General features: G+C 30.6%; 2 protein-coding genes across 3 annotated transcripts in view; one reads left to right on the top strand and one right to left on the bottom strand.

The window, feature by feature from the left end:
• Positions 1-20,441, top strand: part of LOC117172297 (N-alpha-acetyltransferase 40) — a 24,471-nt gene that overhangs the window by 2,272 nt on the left and 1,758 nt on the right. The window contains exons 4-5 of one of the 2 annotated variants that reach the window (XM_033360059.1): positions 2,200-2,358; positions 5,545-6,395. In XM_033360059.1, the coding sequence (XP_033215950.1) occupies positions 2,200-2,358; positions 5,545-5,632 (247 nt within the window). In that variant the 3' untranslated portion in view covers positions 5,633-6,395. Of the gene's footprint in view, positions 1-2,199; positions 2,359-5,544; positions 6,396-20,441 lie in introns of those variants that run through there. The other variant, XM_033360060.1, reaches the window with a different exon arrangement.
• LOC117172296 (alpha-mannosidase 2) overlaps positions 2,483-20,441 on the bottom strand; it is a 33,893-nt gene continuing 15,934 nt past the window's right edge. Inside the window, exons 4-9 of the mRNA XM_033360058.1 lie at positions 17,226-17,446; positions 12,729-13,067; positions 12,274-12,582; positions 10,935-11,466; positions 10,669-10,821; positions 2,483-6,280 (exon numbers count right to left, since the gene is read on the bottom strand). Of these exons, the coding sequence (XP_033215949.1) occupies positions 5,693-6,280; positions 10,669-10,821; positions 10,935-11,466; positions 12,274-12,582; positions 12,729-13,067; positions 17,226-17,446 (2,142 nt within the window). The 3' untranslated portion in view covers positions 2,483-5,692. The remainder of the gene's footprint in view (positions 6,281-10,668; positions 10,822-10,934; positions 11,467-12,273; positions 12,583-12,728; positions 13,068-17,225; positions 17,447-20,441) is intronic.

The raw sequence follows: 20,441 nt of genomic DNA, 5'->3' as shown, positions 1-20,441 counted from the left end.
CTATTCTATTTGAATTTTTAAAATTAAACGATTTGCCTCAAAATGTATTAGTTTTGGTTGCAGATTCAGCTATTTTTTTGAAAAAATTCGTCTTATTCGGTTGAATTTAACTTTGTTTTTTCAATTTAAAATGAAAATAGTTTTTGCTTGGAATATCACGTATTGTAATTAGGGTTCGTTGAGGATTCGTCTTCTCGGTTTGAAAATTCAACTTATTTGTAGAAAATTCATCGTTTTGGTTTTCAAATTAATATCTTCTTACATACAATATATTATAGTAAAAAATGAAATTGATTTGGTTTGAAATTCAACTGTTTTCAGAAAAATTGAGCTATTTTGGTGAAAATTCGTCTTTTTCAGTAGAAAATTAATCCTCTTTTTTGAAAATTTATCTTTTTTCAACTGTTTTGTTAAAAATTTGTATTTTTTGACTGGTCGAAAATTCTCTTTTTTTTTAATTAATTTTTTTAACTGAGAATGTAACTATTTCAATTTTGGTTTTAAAATTCAGCCATTTTGGTAGAAAATTCAACTTTTTGGTTCAAAATTAATACTATTTATTTAAAAAATTAACTACTTGTTCAAAGATTAACTTTTTGGTAGAAAATTCAAAATCTTTCTTTTTGTCGAGAATTTGACTATTTTTTTTTTTAATTCATATTTGTCGTGGAGTTGAACCGCTTGGTATTTCGTTTTTTTTTATTCTAGAAAGTCATTATAAGAAAGTAAGTATGAAAACCTAGAATTCTCATAGAATTTTGCAATTGAATTTCTATGTCGGGCCTTAAAGGTGCTATTGTATCCTTTACAACTTGATAAATTTCTTAGAAATTCTACAAAATTTGTTGATATATATTGAAATCCTTAGAAAATTCATAGGAATCGTTGAAAATATCTTGAAATCCTTCAAAAATGTTTGTTTTCCTTTATATCTCACAAAAATGTTAGAAATCCGTATAAACCTCTCAAATAAAGCATTTTTTCCTCACAAAAGTAGAGATTCGATAAAATCTCTAAAATTTCTTAAAATATAAATTTCAAAAATCCCTTAAATATAAAATAGATTAAAGTCCTTTATTACATTTTTCTAAAAGAACCAATTGCTAGAAATCATTGAAATCTTTGGAGATTCAACTCTTAAAATTTGGTAAAAGTACCTTAAAGTCCCTCGAAATGTTTGGAATCGCTTGAAATTTTATTCTCTCGAAATCTAGAAATCCTACAAAATTTCTTGAAATACATTAAATACCTTTGAAATCGCTAGAAAATCTTTGAAATTTAATTCTCTAGGATTTAGTTATCTAGAAAACCCTTCAATCTTTTGAAATACGTTTAAATCTTTTGAAATTCCGTAAAGTTCTTTGACAACTCTTAAAGTCCTATGAAATTTCTTGAAATTCTTTACAATCTCTCGATAAGCTCAGAAATAATTTGAAATACCATAAAAATTGTATTACCTTGAACACATTAATCACTCGTTTGTTTTTTTCATTTTTTGTATAAATTCTTTCAATTTTTGAACGTTATTTCTATACTGATTTTATTCCACACTCGACCGAAATGGCCACCTTTTGCCCCTGAAAATAGGGGTGAAAGTAAACATTATTCGATCAGAATTCGAGGCGGGAATTTATAGAAAGGCGCGTAAATATAGAAAAATGTGTTGGATCCGCTTTTCAGAGCCAAAAGGAGATACCTCGGATAAGCGAAAAGTCGGATAATACGGAACAGGTAGAAAATTCGGAAGAGTTGTCTATATATTTTTGATATATTTTAAATATAAACATTTAGGAAGTGAAAGTGAACAACTCACGAATGTGGATTTATTTTTATTAATTTACTAATTTATTAATTTATGAATAATTGGAAACTGCATACTTCGCACATTCAGAATTGGGCGTAGCAGCTTCATCTGTTTTATTAATGATTCTCCGTTTTATCTAAAAGTGCTTGGATGAGTCCAGTTGCCTCGGATAACGCGGACCCTCGGATAATCAAAGTTCTACTGCATTCTGATAATGATATATTACAATGATTTTTCTAGAATCGATTAAAAATTGTAAGAAATTCCTCCTAGGAAAATAATTGTAGGCCTATACCGTATTTTCTATAGTATTCCTTCGTAAGGGTACAATATAGTTTGGATTTTGGGCTGGTCTCTAAATTAAACTTGTTTCTTTTGCGGGGGTTTGTTTACAGTTATGAATTACAGTTGGAATCAGTAGCGAGGAGAAAAGGCTTGGGAAGATTCATGATGCACGCTCTGGAGACGATGGCCCTGCAAAACCAAATGCAAAGAGTGGTGCTGACCGTCTTCAAAAACAACGCAACTGCCGTTCCGTTTTTCCACGCCCTTGGGTAAGTTTAATTTTAATTTTTCCTCCTTCCATCATTATTTGTATGGTATGCAAACGTCAAATAAAAAATTCGCGGATAATTTGAGGAATGAATAAATAAATTGCAAGAGAACAATCATGTTCAATTTCTGTTTTGCACAATTCCACTTTATTCAAAATTCACACTCGACTCGCACACGCTTAATGATAGATGCAAAATTCCTTTTACTGATACAAACAATTGATCGTCCCAATTATCTATTCTACTGTATTTAATCTTCTTGTTTTCATCTCCTTTGATCATAAATGCAATGCTATTTGTTTTTATAAGAATACTCCAGCTGGCAAGTTGAGCGCCTTCTTCTTCCTTACCCGGCAAAATCTTTGGGAAGGAAATTTCTGACAGATAGCTCTTTCTACGTACGATTCTCTCTCTTCAGATTCTGTCTTTTTCTTATTTTTTATTTTTTATTTATTTTTTTTTAATCTGCATTCGAAAATCTTGGTTATTATCAGAAATTTTGATCGACTTCGCGCGTCATCAGCCAATAAGTGGGGATAGCGGGGGTCCGATGCATCACTTGGCGTCGTGAGTGTAGATACGGAATTTTATAATTAGTGAGTGCAATTATGTCCCAACGAGTTTGAACTCCATCTTACGACAAAAACCTCGTTTTCTGACAACATTGAAATGTATTTTAATTACATTTTCAATTTAAAGGGCAAGTTTTACTTGAACTTGAAACATTGGGGCCACAATAAAACTTGTGACAACTTTGAACTTTATCTTACGATTTTCATTCTGCACTGTGAAGGAAAATGCAATCTAAAGAGGGAGGCATTGTCTGATACATTTAAAATCATAAATTACGCAATCATCTCTCCTTTGAGTGAATCCGCAATTCAAAGTCCCTCTGTTAATTAATTGTAATAGTAAACACTAAAATTGATTCACGCTTAGAGCAGGACAGTGACACAAGATCTCGGAACGGTTCGACAAAAAAAAAAACTGGAAACGATTGGATGGTTTCGGAATGAACTTTCTATCAGAAATTTCCAACAAGGTTGTATGGAAAAACAATAATAATATCACAGAAGTTGCGTTTAAATTGATGTTTTGTCCCACAAGGCAACTAAATTTTTGATTCACATCTCGCACACTCAAGTCTTTGCTCCTGAAAAGAATGCAAAACTCGGAAAACTAGATGCAGGAGACACGTCTCCTACCTTTTCTGTCAGATTCAGATTCCAATTTACTGAAAAATTCTAATGGTAGAAAATTCTTTAATTGCTATTGCTCTAAACTACACTACTGCAGACACCATCGAAACGAGACGATCGCCGACAGTGTCTCAAGCGTAATTCAACTTCAAGCCTATATATATACAAGTTTAGTTTGGCTAGGAAATAAGTTAGGGCGCTTTCGAATTTCAATTTTTAGACCAATTTTCACTAGAAGAGTACTACTGAGTATTGAATTTCAGATGCTTCGGAATTATTATTTGAGCTTCCAAATGTCGAAACCGGCTCTGGACTCTGAACGGTTCCAAACAAAAAATTTTAAACCCACGCAATCAGTACTCGGGATGTCTATTCAGTGGATGTTTTTAAATCACGGCCAGAAATTTCTAAACACTATCAAAGTTTAGAATTTAGAATGGATAATTTTGTAAAAGAATAATAAAAAAAATTCCCGTATCAGGAAAAAAAATTCTCTTTTTCCAAGTCAAATGATAAATTCTTTACGGAAACTCCCTTTTCTAAAATCTAAATTGTGATTACTCAGGGATATTTTTGCTAGTAAATTAAAATTCATTTATTTCCAGTTTAAATTGAGAGTTGTAATTCTCTTGGAGAATCTCCTACCAATGGCTAAACTGCGGTACTCCATCTGGCGACAAACACTCGAACCAGAAAGAATAGGTTCGATTTTCAAGAGGCATTTTAATTTTTGCATAAAAGCGTTTTAACGATTTTTTTGTGGTATTTGAAATATTTTTTGAATACTAAAAATAGGCCTTGATTGAAAACAAAGGATTTTAGGTTAAAATTAATATTTTAATTCCAAATTTTTATTATTTCTATTATTTGTATTCTTTGCATAATCTGGATATCATTTGTCGCTACGTACATTAATTAAATCATTATTTAAGCTTATAATACATTCAAACTTACATGAAATAATTGTTTATTCATTGTTTATTATTTTAAACCTTTTTGACCAAAATGTGTTTTTTCATGGATAAGATGGAAATTTGATCCGAAACGATTTGTTTTTGATGAAGATTTGTTTTTAGTATTCAATTATTGTTTTAAACTTGTCAAAACAATAGTAAACAAATTTTTCTACAAAAATTAAAATACATCTTTAAAATTGTATCTACTCTTTCTAATTCCAGTTTTTTGTCCCAGATGGCGAAATGATAGACTATTATTCTCAGTGCCAACTCAAAATAAGACTAAATTACAAAATTCTGTTCCAATTTAGAATTATATTTTTTTTTACAAATTGAATTGTAATTCAAACATTTAGCAATTCCCTTTTTCCAAGAAATGATACTTTTTTTCTTAATTCTATTCTTCTAACTGAGAATTTATGGATGTACACTACCTACAATCACTCTCAAAAGTCGCCAATATTTAAAATGATTGATAAAATTAAAAAATAGAACTAGTATTAATTTCTGTAAATCTTGACGGAGGCTTCTCAGCACATCATTATTATTATTATTATTATTATTTTTTTTTTTTTGAAGTGAGCTTAGAATCCTACATTAAGATTTACAGAAATTATTGATTGATCTTTCTTTACCGATTTTATGAATTTTTTGAAGGCAGGCGACTTTTGAGATTGATTGTACATCCTTAAATTCTCTGTTCCAAAGTAAAAGTAATGTTTTTTTTCTCAATTCAGAATTATAATTCTATGATCAAATTCCTTGTCCCGAAGTAAAAATTCTGATTCATTGCGGAAGTTACCCGTCTCAGGGTAAAAATAACAATTCTGTACAAAATGTCCCATACAAAAGTGAAAATGACAGTTCCCTGACATGACTGAATGACATTTCCGAAAAGTTTCCCGGTCAAGTAGACACCCTGGTACTTGATTGCGCACGCACGTCTTTTGAGTATTAAATATTAATATCGTTTGTCGAGAGAAATGAAGAAGGTAAATTGAGAGACCCTGAAATAATAAATACTGTTGCAGTTACAAGCTGGATAGCACGAGTCCCCAGGGTTCCGATGCACAGCACTACGTCATCCTGAGCAAGCAGAATTTGAGCCGTGCCGACTGAAATTGTTTGCTGATTCCTCCTTCTCCAGTACCTTAATTTTTTCGTCATCGTCTCCACCTTTTACGACTGTGTCCTGTGGAATAGTGTGGGCAGAATCTGGTGCGGACAGAGATTGACCACCGACGACTTCCTGGATGGTCCCACATTGTGGAAGGTCAGGGGCGCTTCGCTGATCGTCCAGTCTTCCGTGTAGCTCAAGAACTTGTTGAGATCGACCTGGCCGCTCTCGGAGGGCGGGAACCTCGCTCTGACCGAGTCCTCGCCCCAGCAGAGGTCGAGGGCTTGCCGATGCAGAACCATCCCGACGCCTTTGCCCGCTCCCTCGGGAACTGGAAAGACTCGGAGGCTCACGACATTGAGATCGGGGGGAAGGTCGAAGCGGAGGGGGGAAAAGGAGGCGTTCAACTCGAAGGGAAGAGAGTCGGCGGCGCGCGGATGCAGAGCGAGGATTGGATGGAGGAGCTCCTCGGAGGCGAGGTGAGCTGCCAGGGACAAGGACCCCGAGGGATGATCGGCGGGACCTGACGAGCAGGAGGCTCTACTTTTCTCCAGGACAAGGGTGAAGAGGTGGTTTGTCAGCAGATTGTCCACGACGCCCTGGCCCAAACCTCTGTTGTCGTCTTGCATCAATCGACGATCTTGCATAATCTAGACAGAAATAATTGTCTTGTATTATATTGATATAATTGATATAATAATCAGGGGTCGAGACCTTAGAACAGGATTTTAATCTCGAAATGAATAAATGAGCATTTTTTAAAAAGAGGCTTTCTTTTTTTTACCAACTGCTGAAACATTCGACCTGTGCCCTGAACCAACTCCCGGCTTGAAAGGGCGCTCTTCATTGCAAATAAATTGAGAAAAGTCCCTGTGACCGAGACTATTAATAGGGGGAAATAGATTTTTCTGTCCAAATTTTGATCATGTACAAAAGAGGGCGATGGTCCATTCCCGGCGTCCCCTAAGTCAACCAAAATTCAGCCTTTTACAACTCAAGATTCATCATTTTTTGAATTTTTTCATCTATTTCTTTGAAGTATGACCTATTTTGTTCATTTCGCGTTGTTTTTAAAGTGAAAATTCATCTTTTATAGTTAGAAATCAATCTACTTTTGTGAAAATTAATTTTTTATAGTTTTGCAGAAATAGAAATTAGACTAAATCGAAATTTTGATAAATAAATGTTCCGGCAAAGAGAAATTAGGTGATCTAAAGGTTAGGCCACACAATAATTCGGACTAATTATATTTCTGGTTAGTGACAAATTGGAGGAATAAAATGTAGATAAAGTGACAACTCGGGCAAATAAACAATATGGAAAATGGGCATTAGTGAAATTGATTTTCTATTAAACGAAACCGGTGACCACCAGGCGAAATTGCGGCGCTGACTACTTTCAGGGCCGCCTTACTACCAAATGCATTGTGAAAATCGGGAAAGTGATATTTTTCGGTAGTTGTACTATGATTTTTGTCATCGTTCGCAGCAAGAATAAAGTTAAATAGTTTTAGCAGCGAATAAGAAAAATAAATGACAAAATAGCGTACAAATTTTAAAATAAATGATTTTAATGAAATTTAAAATGGCGTCAAATTGAAAAAAAAGAAAATAAGTTGTAAAACTTGTAATTTTATTAGTATTATTTATTGCGCTATTATTATAAACATTATTGATAATTTTGAACAAATTGTTTAAGGCTTGCAGATAAGTTAATGAAGTAAATAGAAATAAAATTAATTTTTTAGGGTTTCGTTTAGAAAATAAATAATTACTTCCGCATTAATATGTATATAATGTATTTTTTTTACTAAAAAACAAACCATTTTTTTTCATCTTATAGCAAAATGAATAAAATTAAGAATATTTACATTTTTACCTATTTTTAAAATAATTTTAAAAAATTTTCCGCACTTTAAATTTCGTCAATCTTATATATTTGAAAATCTTTACACTATTTTCTCATTTAATTTTCCTTAATAGATGTTAAAATGATTTAACTTTATTCTTCTAGAGAAAAACGTAAAAAAAAACACAGTAGAACTGTTAAAAAATATCACTTTTCTCATTATTGCCATGCATTTTGTAGCAAATTGGCCCTATAGGTAAAGCAGCGCCGCGCTCGCTTACTAATTTTTTCCGGGCAAGAGTCATCCCACTGTTGACTTTGAGTGGCACGAACCTAACTAAAAATTAGTCTTCTTCAGTTGTGGATTGAACTATTTGGTTGAAAATTATTCTTTTCTTGTTTTTGTTTTATTCAACTGTTCCTTATTTTGCATGAAAGTTTCTTTTGGTTCCGGATTCACTTTATTAGTTACATTTCATATTTTCAGATTTAAAATTTAATTCTGTTTTAGGAAAATCTTTTCTTTGGCTACTTGTTTTTTTAAATCTTTCCAAGTTTCGAACTCGGTAATTTAAATATATAATATTCCAAATATTTATGAATTGCGACAATTCCAAAAATATTTTATTCGCGGGATGTGCCACTGGACCGCAAAAAACCAAGAAACGACAGTGATTTCATCATTTCACCAGGAATTTTACCAATTTTGAGTCAAAAAATCTATTTTAGTTGGATTTTTACAGTTTTAAAACTTCATTTTTATATTTTTACTTCTTTGGTAAAATTTTCATTTGTGTATTGAAATTTCGTTTTTTTTAGTAAGTGTACATACAATTTTTTATCTGTAAATTTAAGTATTCAATTATTAGGTTGAAAATTCATGTGATTTCTTGAAAATTCAATTTTTTTTTTAATGAAAATTTGACGATTCCATTATTGATTTAAATATTTTTTTTAATTGAAAATTCAACTGTTTTTCAGTGCATTTTTATCTTCTGGTTTAAACATTAGAATATAAGATTAAAAAATCATTATTGTAAGTCTAAAATGCAACTATTTTGATAGAGTCATATTTTTTGTCTGGAAATGAACTTTTTATAAAAAATAAATATATTTTTAGTTGAAAATTAAACTATTTAAAAAATTAATATATTTCTATGAAAATTTAACTTTTTTGTTTAAAAGTAATATTTTCGGGCTTAAAATTTAGCACTGTGAAATTTAAAAATATAATATTCGAAATCTGTGAATTGTGACGATACCAACAATCTTTTATTCGCAGAATGGCTGCTAGCCTGGAAAAAACTGAGAAAGGACAGTGATTTATTATTTGACCAGGAATTTGGCCAATTTTGAGAGAGAAAATATATTTTAGTTTAATTTTTACAGTTCTAAAGAACAATTAATTGAATTATTTATATATTTCAATTACGTAATTCAGTTTATAATATTTATTTCCAAAATCTTTTATTTAAAAAATGTTTTGAATACTTGGAAAAAAAATGAGAAGCGTTTGAATCGGGTATTTTTGGTAACAAATTTTTGTTTCATCCACTGAGAATATAAATTTTAATATTTTTTTTAAATCAACTGTACGTGAGTGATTAATAAGTGAATAATAATAACATTGATTTTATCAGACGATTCAGAATCATCACGCGTCTTTTTTAGCTATTTATGTTTAAATTTTAGAGTAATAAACTTCATGGGAAATTTTTAAAGTGGAAACCAAAGGTTCAACAGTTTAATTTTATCGTGCACGGAGAACAAAATCTGAGCACAATAGCAAATTGAGCTACTTCTATTCTATCCAAGCCCGAAACTTTAACGAACAAAATTAGCCCGAAGTTTTTAACAGGCCTCTTTAATACCAAAGCATCAAGCGCATGATATTGCAGCTCGAGTTTGTGTTTTGAAAGTAGTATCGCCTCTCGAAAAAAGCTTTCACTTGACCGGACCAGGGCTGCCCCGGAAACCCTTCTGGTTTTGGCACTGGTTTCTTACAGCGAATGTCCTAAGGGAGTACCCTCGGTAATAGAATTACAAATGAGAATCATTTGATATTTGGATGACAGTTGTATCAAAATGGACTGAAGCTCTGATAAAACTTTTTATATCTTTCAGAGCTGCATAACCGAGAAGTCAATGTTTTAAAATAACATGTGGTCTTTTGAGAAGACGTACTTTTTGTAGTATATAAAAAGACTTGAAAGCAAAAAAAATCGGAAATAATTCAGACATATATAGAATGTTTGACCAAATCCATATCTGCTTCGAAAAGTATCATTCAAAGCCAGCCTAAAAGAATAGAAAAACAATTATTTATACCGTAAATGCGTGACTGACGTCAGTGAACTGAAGGTACATGGCAATGACGCACCCGTTCCATGTGCTCCAGCCGTTCTAGTTTATGTGCGAATTTCGAATAGCACGCGTGCTCACACGCGATGTTGTCAGACTTACAACTGTGACTTTGTTAGTCAATAACAAATCGAAGCGTTCTCTCAACTGACTTGCTACGTACCGAGGGTACTGCCTCAAGCCATGCATGCGCTCCGCGGCATCAACTTGCAAGACAGAGCTCTAGGTAACAGGTAGGCGTGGCCTAAGACCTTTGTTTCCAGAAAACCATGCCGAAATTGAGATAGTTCCTTGCAAACACAGAACGTTTAAGTTATAGCTTTTCCCGATCGGCGATATTGCTCTTGGAGAAACCAATGCATATATTTCTTCGCCGAAAAAAAGATGTGACAATATAAGTTCATTGATACCTTGGACTTACAAGCTTGGCAGAAATTGGAACTCCGTAGGTAAAAAAGCGAAACTGGATCTCTTCATTTAATTTGTAATTTTATCGGTTTGAGTGCCGAATCGACGCTTCAGCAATACCGAACTACATCGATTAAGTAAGTATTGACAGAGAGCAAGCAGTTCTTTGTGTAAAACTCGCAACATTCATGAGTCGCATATTTCTTTCGGTGCTGGTATAAGATATACCTGTGCTTGAATTGCATGAATTCTTACAGGGGTAACCAACAAAAAAAACCCTGCTATACACACACGCGTGAGAAGTGCCCTTGATATATTGCTCAGATTTTTTTTCTCCGCGTGGGAATTACGGAAAATAAAATGTAAAATTTCTATTTAAAATGTCCAGTTTGAAGCCAACTGTTATGAATGAACGACATACCTCGAACTGGCCAGAGGCCATGGATGCTCCGCCCAAAGGTTGGCCAGAGAGAACGGTCAGTCTCACTCTTTTGTCTTGAATAAAGCCTGCCGACGGGAGAGGATAATAATTTCCTTGCAGAGGGATCTTTGGAAACCGCTGACGTCTTATCATCTGAAAAAAAAAGAGTAATCTCACTTTATCAAAGACTTACTCACTTATTTACTTACTATTGTATTACACTTTTTTTGATGGCCGGCCACCGGCAAAGAAAGCCTGATTCTTACATTGAGCCCATTGAGATCCGTGAAGAATTCATCTCCAGAGGCAATGTCCGTGTCTAGTCTCATCGCGAGTTCAAAATTCTGTGTCTCCGATATGTCAACCTGATTCAGAATCTGCAGTCCGAGTCCATCGCTTCCCGGGGAATTGAAGAGCGTGCAGGTGTGTCGAACATAAGGCAGCTCGACAAAGACTCGCGACAAAATCGGCCCCGAGACTAGATGGACTATCCGATCGTTGTCAGCCGTCACTGGATCCGGATCATTCTTGTCGGGCAAAAATAGATAGGCCCCGCTTCTGTCCTGTCCAGGGCCTCTCGTCCCGTACTTGACAAATTCGAGATGAACCGGAAAAGTCGTGTCCCCCACTCGCAGAGCCTTTAGCAGTCCCGATTTTCCAAAAGCTGCTGAAAGTTCCGGACGCTGGCTGATGGAAAACTCCTGGGTGGAGGGAAAAATTTGCGGATTGCTGAAACCCGGGACACCGGCAAAGGGCAGTGCTGTGTTGTATAAAGTCACATTCGCCAAGTGCACTTCTCTGAAAAATGTGAATAATATACTCTATTCATGTGGTTGGAACATTTCCAGTCATAACTCATAGCTTGTAGCGTTCAAGTTTCCCAGCAAACATTAATTGAAAATTGTCTTTTGATTTTTGTATTCAGTTAATCAGAACCGCCAAGACAACTTAACTGAGAAACTTTCGATGTAGCCAAGAACCAAATGCACTTTTATTGCTTTTGTGGAAATAAGTGACAAATAATATTTTCTAATTTTGATTATTAATCTGAAAGGAGAATTGAAATGTGTCGCACCGAACTTGGAAACTCCACTGTGACTACCCAGAGGATTTTTATTTTCCTATTTGTTAAATGCGCCTTTGATAAAAACAATCTGCAGGACCGTACTTAAATCTAAGAATGTCCTTAAGAAGAAATGCTTTTTGGTCGAAAATGAATATGCGCAAGCATAAAAAATGAGCAGATTGGAGAAGATATCTGCTGGATCAGTTGTCAAGTAGAGAGCCGCGAGACCTGATTGGTCGAAATTGGAAAAGTAACATGGCGGCCAAAGTGGTCCGACTGGTGTTCAGTTCCATATCTTTAGTGACGTCACATATGTTTCAATGTCACAAATTAGACGTAAACTAGAAATTATTATTTTCTTAAAGTATCAGAAACCTAATTTTTCTTTTCTCCAAAACTTTATGCAATGCCTCAAGTTTCTAAAAATATATTTACTTCATTTCAGACAAGATCAATCCCCATTTGGCGACAAAAAACATGATACTCTTTAGCATTTCTCCACCCAAAAATTATACCTAATATAATACAATATTACTCACTTTGGTAAAGAGTTTCCGTGGACAGAATGAATAACGTAGGTGGTCAATCCAAAACCTGGCACTGTTACCAGGAAGGAGAGCTCGTATCTGGCAGCCGAAAGTGCCGAGGGTCCAACCCAAACTGGGGAAATTTGACACTCGACTGGATGACCCATCCGGTCCGTAACTCTCGCCCGCGGGGCAGAAATTAAAATCGTCTGAACTCTCGTCCTCTGTCGCGGAAGCGAATTGTAGAGGATGATTTTCTTCGAGGGATAATCATTGCCGAGCATCACAACTTGTTTCTCACCCGCGCTCGTATGATGCGATCTGCATTTGATTAAAATCATTTTAAAATATTTATTACTATATTCCAATCTTTTCCAGTTTCATTAGTTTTTATTATTTAAAGTACGAATCTCGAAGTAAATAAATAAATAAATAAGATAGATAGATAGATAGATAGATAGGTGTACCTCGTTTCGTCAAGAGTGAGGTAAACTTGGTCAGTCTCGATGTGGGCATTGTGAGGAGTTTTGAGTAGGTGTGCGACAGACTGCTGGAGCGCATGAGCCGAATGATTGAGGGCTCTGATCATCTTCTGAGCGTAGTCGACGACGACGTTGTCTGTCGCAGTTCCACTGACGCCGTCGTGATGCTGGAACAGAGCGTGCCACCGCCTGGCCTCGCTCATTCGCGCAGCGATGCTTCCTTCTGCCAATTGGTCGTTTCCCTTGATCCAACCAATTGTCGCGAGCAATTCGGACCCTCGAAGGGACCCCAAAAGAACTCGGTCCAGTCTTTTGTGAAAAGGTCTGCAAGAGCGGATATATCAATTTTGGTTTATTAGTACATACACATTATTCAGAATAAATTAAACAATGCCAAGTTCACTTTTTACAGAAAATTGTGTTTTCTTCAAAAATTATACTTACTCGCCCTTTGTTTTAGACATATTTCAGTAAAAAAATGAAGCTTTTGTAAGTTTTTACTCCAAAATTGATAATATTTTCATGTATTCAAATAATATAATGAAAATCAATAAATATTATACTATTGTCGATAGGCTCACGAGATTTTCAGAAAACTACAGTCCAATTTAAGTTTATTATTATGCTTAAAAATCGTAACTATTTTCTTCAAAATTAATCACTTTTGGTTGAGGATTCAAACTATTTCCTTGAAAATTCATCTTTTTGTTTGAGTTAAACTAGTTCTGGTATAAAATTAAAATTCTTTTTAGTTAGTTGAAATATCACGATTTTCATCGAGAATTCATCCTTTTTGTTTAAAAATGCAATTACTTAGTTGCCAGTGGAACTTCTTTATTGAAAATTCACTTGTATGATTGATGATTCATCATTTTAGTTGACACACATTTTTTTCTTCTTCAAAATTTGATTATTTTGTTAAAAATTAATTTATTGTTTTAACTAGAAATGTAAATCGCACATGTTTGATTCAAAATTTATCTTCTTGAGTTGAAAATTCAAATATTTGGTTTGAAACTCCTGTATTTTGTTGAAAGTTCTAATTTGTGGCAGAATATCATGTACTTTGTTAAAAATTTGTCTATTTTTGCAGAAATTCATCTTTCTGATTGAAAATGATTTTTTTTTAAACTTAATTTTTTGGTCTGAAAATATAACTGTTACAATTTTTGTAGACAATTTATCTTTTTTTTATTGAAATCAGCTGAAACTTCATCTTTTTGGTTAAAAATTCATTTCTGTGGTTATTTTATTAATTTAACTATTTGTTTGAAAATTTGTTTCTTTTTTGGTTAAAAATTTAAGTAATTTATTTGGGCCATTTCTTTGGTTGAAATATTTAATTTAAAATTTTTTGTTTTTTTTTTTTTTAATTAAAAAATTCATCTTTTGGATTTAAAAATCGACTATTTAGTCAAAAATTCAAATTTTTGGTTTAAAATTTATCACTATGGTTCAAAGTTATTTTTTTAAGCCAAAATTTCGTTTCTTTTCACTTGAAAATTAATTATTTTTACTGAAGCTGTAAATAATCCATTTTTGCTTGAAATTTATATTTTTCGTTGAAAATTAATTAATTTTGCGGAAAACTCGTTTTTTATTTTTTTATTTATTTATTTTTTTTTTTTGTAGAAAATTTATCTCCTGGATTTAAAATCGACGTATTGTGTTGGGAATTAATTTCTTTAGTTCAAACAAATATTTTTTTTTTTTAGATAGAAAAATTCATCTTTTGGGTTGAAAATTCCACTATGTGAACAGAAATTCATATTTTTGACTGAAAATTTGCCGCTGTAATTTAAAAAAATGTCTTTTGTCCGAAAATTCATTTCTTTTTAGTTGAAAATTAATTTTTTTCCTAGCTGAGCTGTAACTTCCACTTTTGCTTGAAAATTTCTTTGTAAATTTATCTTTTTTAATTGAAAATTTATATATTTCATTGAAACGGTAACTTTTTTGGTAGAAAATACAGCTTTTGGATTTAAAATTGAATTCTTTTGTTAAGAATTCATTTTTTTTAATTAATTATTTTAACTAAAAATATTGAATTTTCAACAAAAAATCAATTTTTAACTAGATAGTTAAATTTTTACCAAAAAAATTAACTTTCCTACGTCAAAGGTTATTTTTCAAACAAAACACATGAATTATCAACCAATCAATAGAATTTTGAACTAAAAAGGACCATTTCTCAACCAAAAATAGAATGGTCAAATTTTCAATCAGAACAATTATTTTTTAAGCAAAAACCTAGCATTTGGAACAGAATAGATAAATTTTTTATAAACAAAAAGACTATTTTTCAATGAAATACATACATTTTCAACCAAACCGTTTAATATTCTATTGAAAAACACCAATTTTCAAAAAAACATTTGTATTTTGAACTAAAAAAGGACAAATTTCAGCATGCTCGCAACCAAATTTGGTGAAAATTCATTTCTCCCAGCAAAAGATTCATGATTTTATTAGAAAATTCATGAGTTTTTTTGTCATCTGATTTTGAAAGTAAAAACTTGGATTATTCCGTTTTTGTTTAAAAATTGCTTTTTTTAGTTGAGATTGAACTATTTGGTTGAAAATTTGTAATTTCTAAGTAGAATATTAAACTGTTTCGTTGAAAATTGATCTATTTGATTGAAAAATCATTTTTTTGGTAGAAAATTGATCTTATTTTCAAACAACAGGATTAACTTTCTACCAAAAAAAATGATTTTTCAACAAAGTCCATGAATTAATAACGAAGTAGTTTCAAATTCTACTTAGAAATGACAAATTTTGAACCAAGTATTTCAATTTGAATTAAAAAAAAAAAAAATCAATTCATAACCCAAAACGGAATACTCAAATTTTTTATATAAAAAAGTAAGATGTCGACCAAACTAATCGATTTTCAACCAAAAAATTAATCTATTCCAAAAAGTAAGGATATTAAACAGAATAAATTAATTGTTAACTAAAACGAGTAAACTTTCAACCAAAAATTGAATAGTTAATTTTTTCGATAAAAAAATCTTTAACCAAAGAGAAAATTTTTAACTCAAAAGATTGAATGTTGACTTGGAATAGTTTAATTTTCTGTTAAAAAATAATAACATTCAACCGAACCAAACAACAAATTTTCAAGAAAAAAATAGTTAAGTTTCTTTTCAGCCAAAAATTAAAATGATAAATTTTTAGTTAAAAAATTAATTGAAAAAAAAAATAAATAAATAAAACGAACTGTCAAAAAAAAGTTTATTACAGTATCATAAAGATTCTTTTATAAATAAAGAATAATTTTTATTCGATTTCATATTGCTATTTAAAAGAAAAATTAAGTAATTAAGTTTTTCAAGTACATGAATTGGAATAAAACTTCAAACACATTTTTATTTTACCTACTTATGCTTAAAATTTATTCAATATTTATGTAAAATAATGTGGGTAGTATATTGAAAATTATTTTAAATTATTTCGAATTCCTAACTTTTCAAGCAGAAATTGGATTTTCAAAAAAATACATACATTGTTAACCAAACCGATGAATATTCAAACCAAAGGATTAATTTTCTACCAAAAGACCATTAAAAAATGCATTCATTCTCAAAGAGTTTAATTTTAAACTGGAAAAAATTAAATTTTTACCGAAAAAAAATCAGATTAATTTTTGGAAAAGATTTTTTAAAACTTTTAACCAAGTTGTTTTCTTTACAACCAAAAAGATGAATTAATCCCTAAATCAATAATTAATTAAAATACTTGGATTTTTCAGCAAACTAATGGATTTTCAAACAAAATGATTAATTTTCAAACAGGAAGATTAATTTTTTGGCAAAAAATACGATTTTGCAAAAAAAATATAAATTTTTAAGAAGAAGAAGATGAATTTTGAACCAACTACTTACATTTTCGACGGAAGTAGTGAATTTACAAGTGAAGCGACAAATCAACAAGAAAAAAACAAACAAATTTTCAATAAAATAGTTAAAGTTGCAACTGGAACAGTTAAATTTTTAGTGAAAAAAATAATAATTTTCAGTCAATGACAAAAACGAATATTCAACAAAATAGTTCATTTTTCAACAAACGAAATGAATTTTAAATTAAAATTATGAATCTTTAGCAACAAATTAATTTTTAACAAAAGAGCAATCCTAAACTGAGTATTTAAATACTTTTAATTAATTCCCGGTATTTCCCGGTCAAGTTTTTCCATTTTTCCGGTCAACTAAAAGTAATACATTCACACATGCCACTAAACGCAAATATTTATTTTAGTTAACGAATAAATAAATATTTAGACAAATATTCTCAATTTTGTATGAATGTGCAGTCAAAGACTTGGAATTTTCAACTGAAACCGATCAATTTTTAATTAAAAATAAAATAGTTGAACTTTCATTAACAAAAATAGATTTCAAAGAAAAAAACGTGTTAGTCAATTAAATATTACATTTAAAATGTAAGAGTTTGAAATTTAAACTTGTAAATTATATCCACCTTGATGTATAATATCCACTCCAGTAGTGATCGTCTCTGTCCGCATAGGTGAAGAAGTCTCCGGACAAACTTGGAAACTCCTCTACAGACTTTTTTTCTCTCAGAGCGTCAAAATAATCTGCGAGCGTTCCAAACTGAATGTCGACATTCAGTTGATGATTTTCGTTCATGTAGTCAAACAGTTTTTGATAATTATCAAACTGCGCTTCCCACTCCAACGACTAAACCAAAACAAACCAGGAATTGCACTTTTAAAAATTAAAACAATAATAATAGTAATAATAATAATAATAATAATAATAATAATAATAATAATAATAATAATAATTGTGACGACTCAATAATCAGAGTGGCCGTCCTAGTCAAAGAAAAAATTTCCAATCATTTCCGAGATCAATGAAATTAGAAAATTCAATCTCTAAATCGGATCATTTTTGCATTTCAATTAATGGAATATAAACTGCAAATTAAAGCACTTAAGGTGGAACTCTTAAATTTTAACTTTTCAAATTTACGTTTAAAAGTTTTTTAATTCCAATTCTCAATCATTTTCAAGTACAGTAGAATCTCGATTATCCGAGGCTCCGAATTATCCGAGGGTCCGCGTTATCCGAGGCAATGGGACACAACCAACCACTCCCAGATAATATGGAGAATCATTAATAAAACAGATGAAGCTGCTACGCCCAATTCTGAATGCGTTAAGTATATAGTTTCCAATTATTAATAAATTCATTAATTAATAAAAATAAATCCACATTCGTAAGTTATTTACTTTCACTTCCTAAATGTTTATATTTATTTTTCTATTATTAAATATATCAAAAACATGTATATAACTCTTTCGAATTTTCTACTTCTTCCGTATTATCCGAGTTTTCGCTTATCCGAGGTACCACCGACCCCACATTTCCTCGGATAATCGAGGTTCTACTGTATAAAATAGAAGCTACTAATACTTTTCAACTGAAAATTTTTTAATTAAACTGCCAAGCTAATTTTTTTAACTTTTATATATTCTAAAATTTAAATATTAAGATTCAGTTCCAAAGATATAAAACCGTTCTTAAATTAGAAGTTGAATTATTTTTATTTTAAATAGTTTAAACATACATGAAAAGTTTCAACATTTTATTGCAAAATCTTTAACAATCAAGAAGTTGTTTTAAATTTGTTCAAATTTAAAATCCTTTTTGAAATTTTTTTTTAACTGCTAAATATCTTTTAAAAATAATCGAATCTTTCCTACAATTTTTACAAAATCCTACAATTTTGGAAAAATTTCCTTAAAATTTGAATAAATAAATAACAATTGTACATTTATTATTTGTGGAAGAAATTTGAATACCTTTATGAGATTTTTAGAAGCTTTGAAAAGATCCAAAATGATCATGCAAATGTAAAAAAAGTTCTTAAAATCTTTTAGGTTCCTTTTTTGAAATTTTTAAAATCTTTTTAAATTTTTTTAAACATTCCCTTACAATAATTTTTCAGAATGAAAAATTATTTGCAATTTTCCTAGGGATCTTAAGAAAATGTTTTTATTTTTATCAAGCCTTTCAAAATTCTTAAAAAGCTTCTAAAATTCTTGTTTGAGATCTGCAAAAATCTACATTTTGTTTTAAATCAGACTATCATTTCAAAACTTGTAAATATCTCATTTTTTAGAAGCTTTTCAAGAATTGTGAAAGACTTCAAAATATAAAAATATATTTTTAAAATTCTTTGGAAAATTGAAAATTATTTTTAACTTGAAAAATTATTTTAAGGGAATATTTAAAAAGGTTTTAACAGATTTACAAAATTAAAAAAAGAATCTGGAAGACTTTAAGGTAATTTTGTGGAATTTGCATGATAATTTTGAATCTGTTCAATGCTTCTAAATATCTTTTAAAATTACTAAACGATTCCAGGCTTTCTATGTCAAATAATTATTAATTTTCGAATTTTTTACTTTTAAATATTTGGTTTCAATTTATTAATTTTAAACGAATAGTCAAATATTGTAAAATATTCAATAATTATTCTCTTTGGTAATTCCTAAATTTTAAGCTTTTGTAAATTTAGATTCATTTCCAAAAATATAAATCCAGGTTATCATTTTCAATGTTCCGAATTAAAAAATCAGTCAATGCATCATATTTTTTTCAAAATTATATATTCTCAAGCAATTTTAAGCTAGAAATATTCAAAATTAAGCGATTGCATTTTTGTAAGAAACTGAACACTTTTTAAATAAAAAGAGCAAAATATTTTTTAAACATTAAGTAATTATCCTTTTTTTTTAATTAAAAAATTTCAAACGAAATTGTTTGAAAATGAAATTGTTTAGACTGAAATAATATTTTACATTTAAAAAAAGCCTTGGATTATGAGTATATTATTTTCAAATTATTTTAAAATTGAAAATCGTTAAAAAGTTTCATTGGCGCATGAAATCTTTGTTAACTAACAAGACTTTCCAATTGAAACAGTTTAATTTTAACATTTCATTCTGGAAATTTCAAAATTGTCAACTGATTTCGATTCTTCTTGCGAAATAGAATATTATTCGCTTAAAAAATTTGAAAATCATTAATTAATTTATATTTACAATTGTTTAACTGAAAGAGATTTTTATAAAAAATGTTGGATTTTAAACGCTTGTAATTTTTAATGGTTTAAAACTGTATTTTAAAATTCTTTAAATTAAAATCTAGACTTGAAAATAAAAAATCTAAAATGAAAACGCTTTAGCTAATTATTTGAAGAAAAAAACGGTTGAAGTTTGTCGGTTGAACAGATTTGCTTTTCTAAAAATTTATAAAACTGCCGGTCAGAAAAGAAATTTACTATCATTTCCCGGTTTTTAGGTTCAACAGCCACTCTGAGAATTGTAATTATGGCGAGAAACATTGTAAACCTTTTTTAAAGTTTAAATATTCTAAACACTTTGAAAATAATATGCTTTCTGTTTAGGAAATTTAAAAAAATTTACAAAACGCACTAATTAAAATGTTTAATTTAACCCTTAAGGGCATGCTCTTCGTGACCACGTGACCAAACTAGTCCCCGGATATGAGCATTTTTTTGGTGTTCACTGTGTCCACACGGATTGAGAAATCGTGTTTAAACTTTGACAGATTAAATAAAAAGCACTAAAGAACGTTTGTATACATCAATGTGTTTATAGTTTTAAAGAAAGTTTATTTATAAATCGATGAAAAACGATATTAC

This window comes from Belonocnema kinseyi, chromosome 5 (genome assembly GCF_010883055.1).
Source record: "Belonocnema kinseyi isolate 2016_QV_RU_SX_M_011 chromosome 5, B_treatae_v1, whole genome shotgun sequence".
Taxonomy (NCBI): domain Eukaryota; kingdom Metazoa; phylum Arthropoda; class Insecta; order Hymenoptera; family Cynipidae; genus Belonocnema; species Belonocnema kinseyi.
This window is presented reverse-complemented; position numbering and strand designations above follow the sequence as displayed.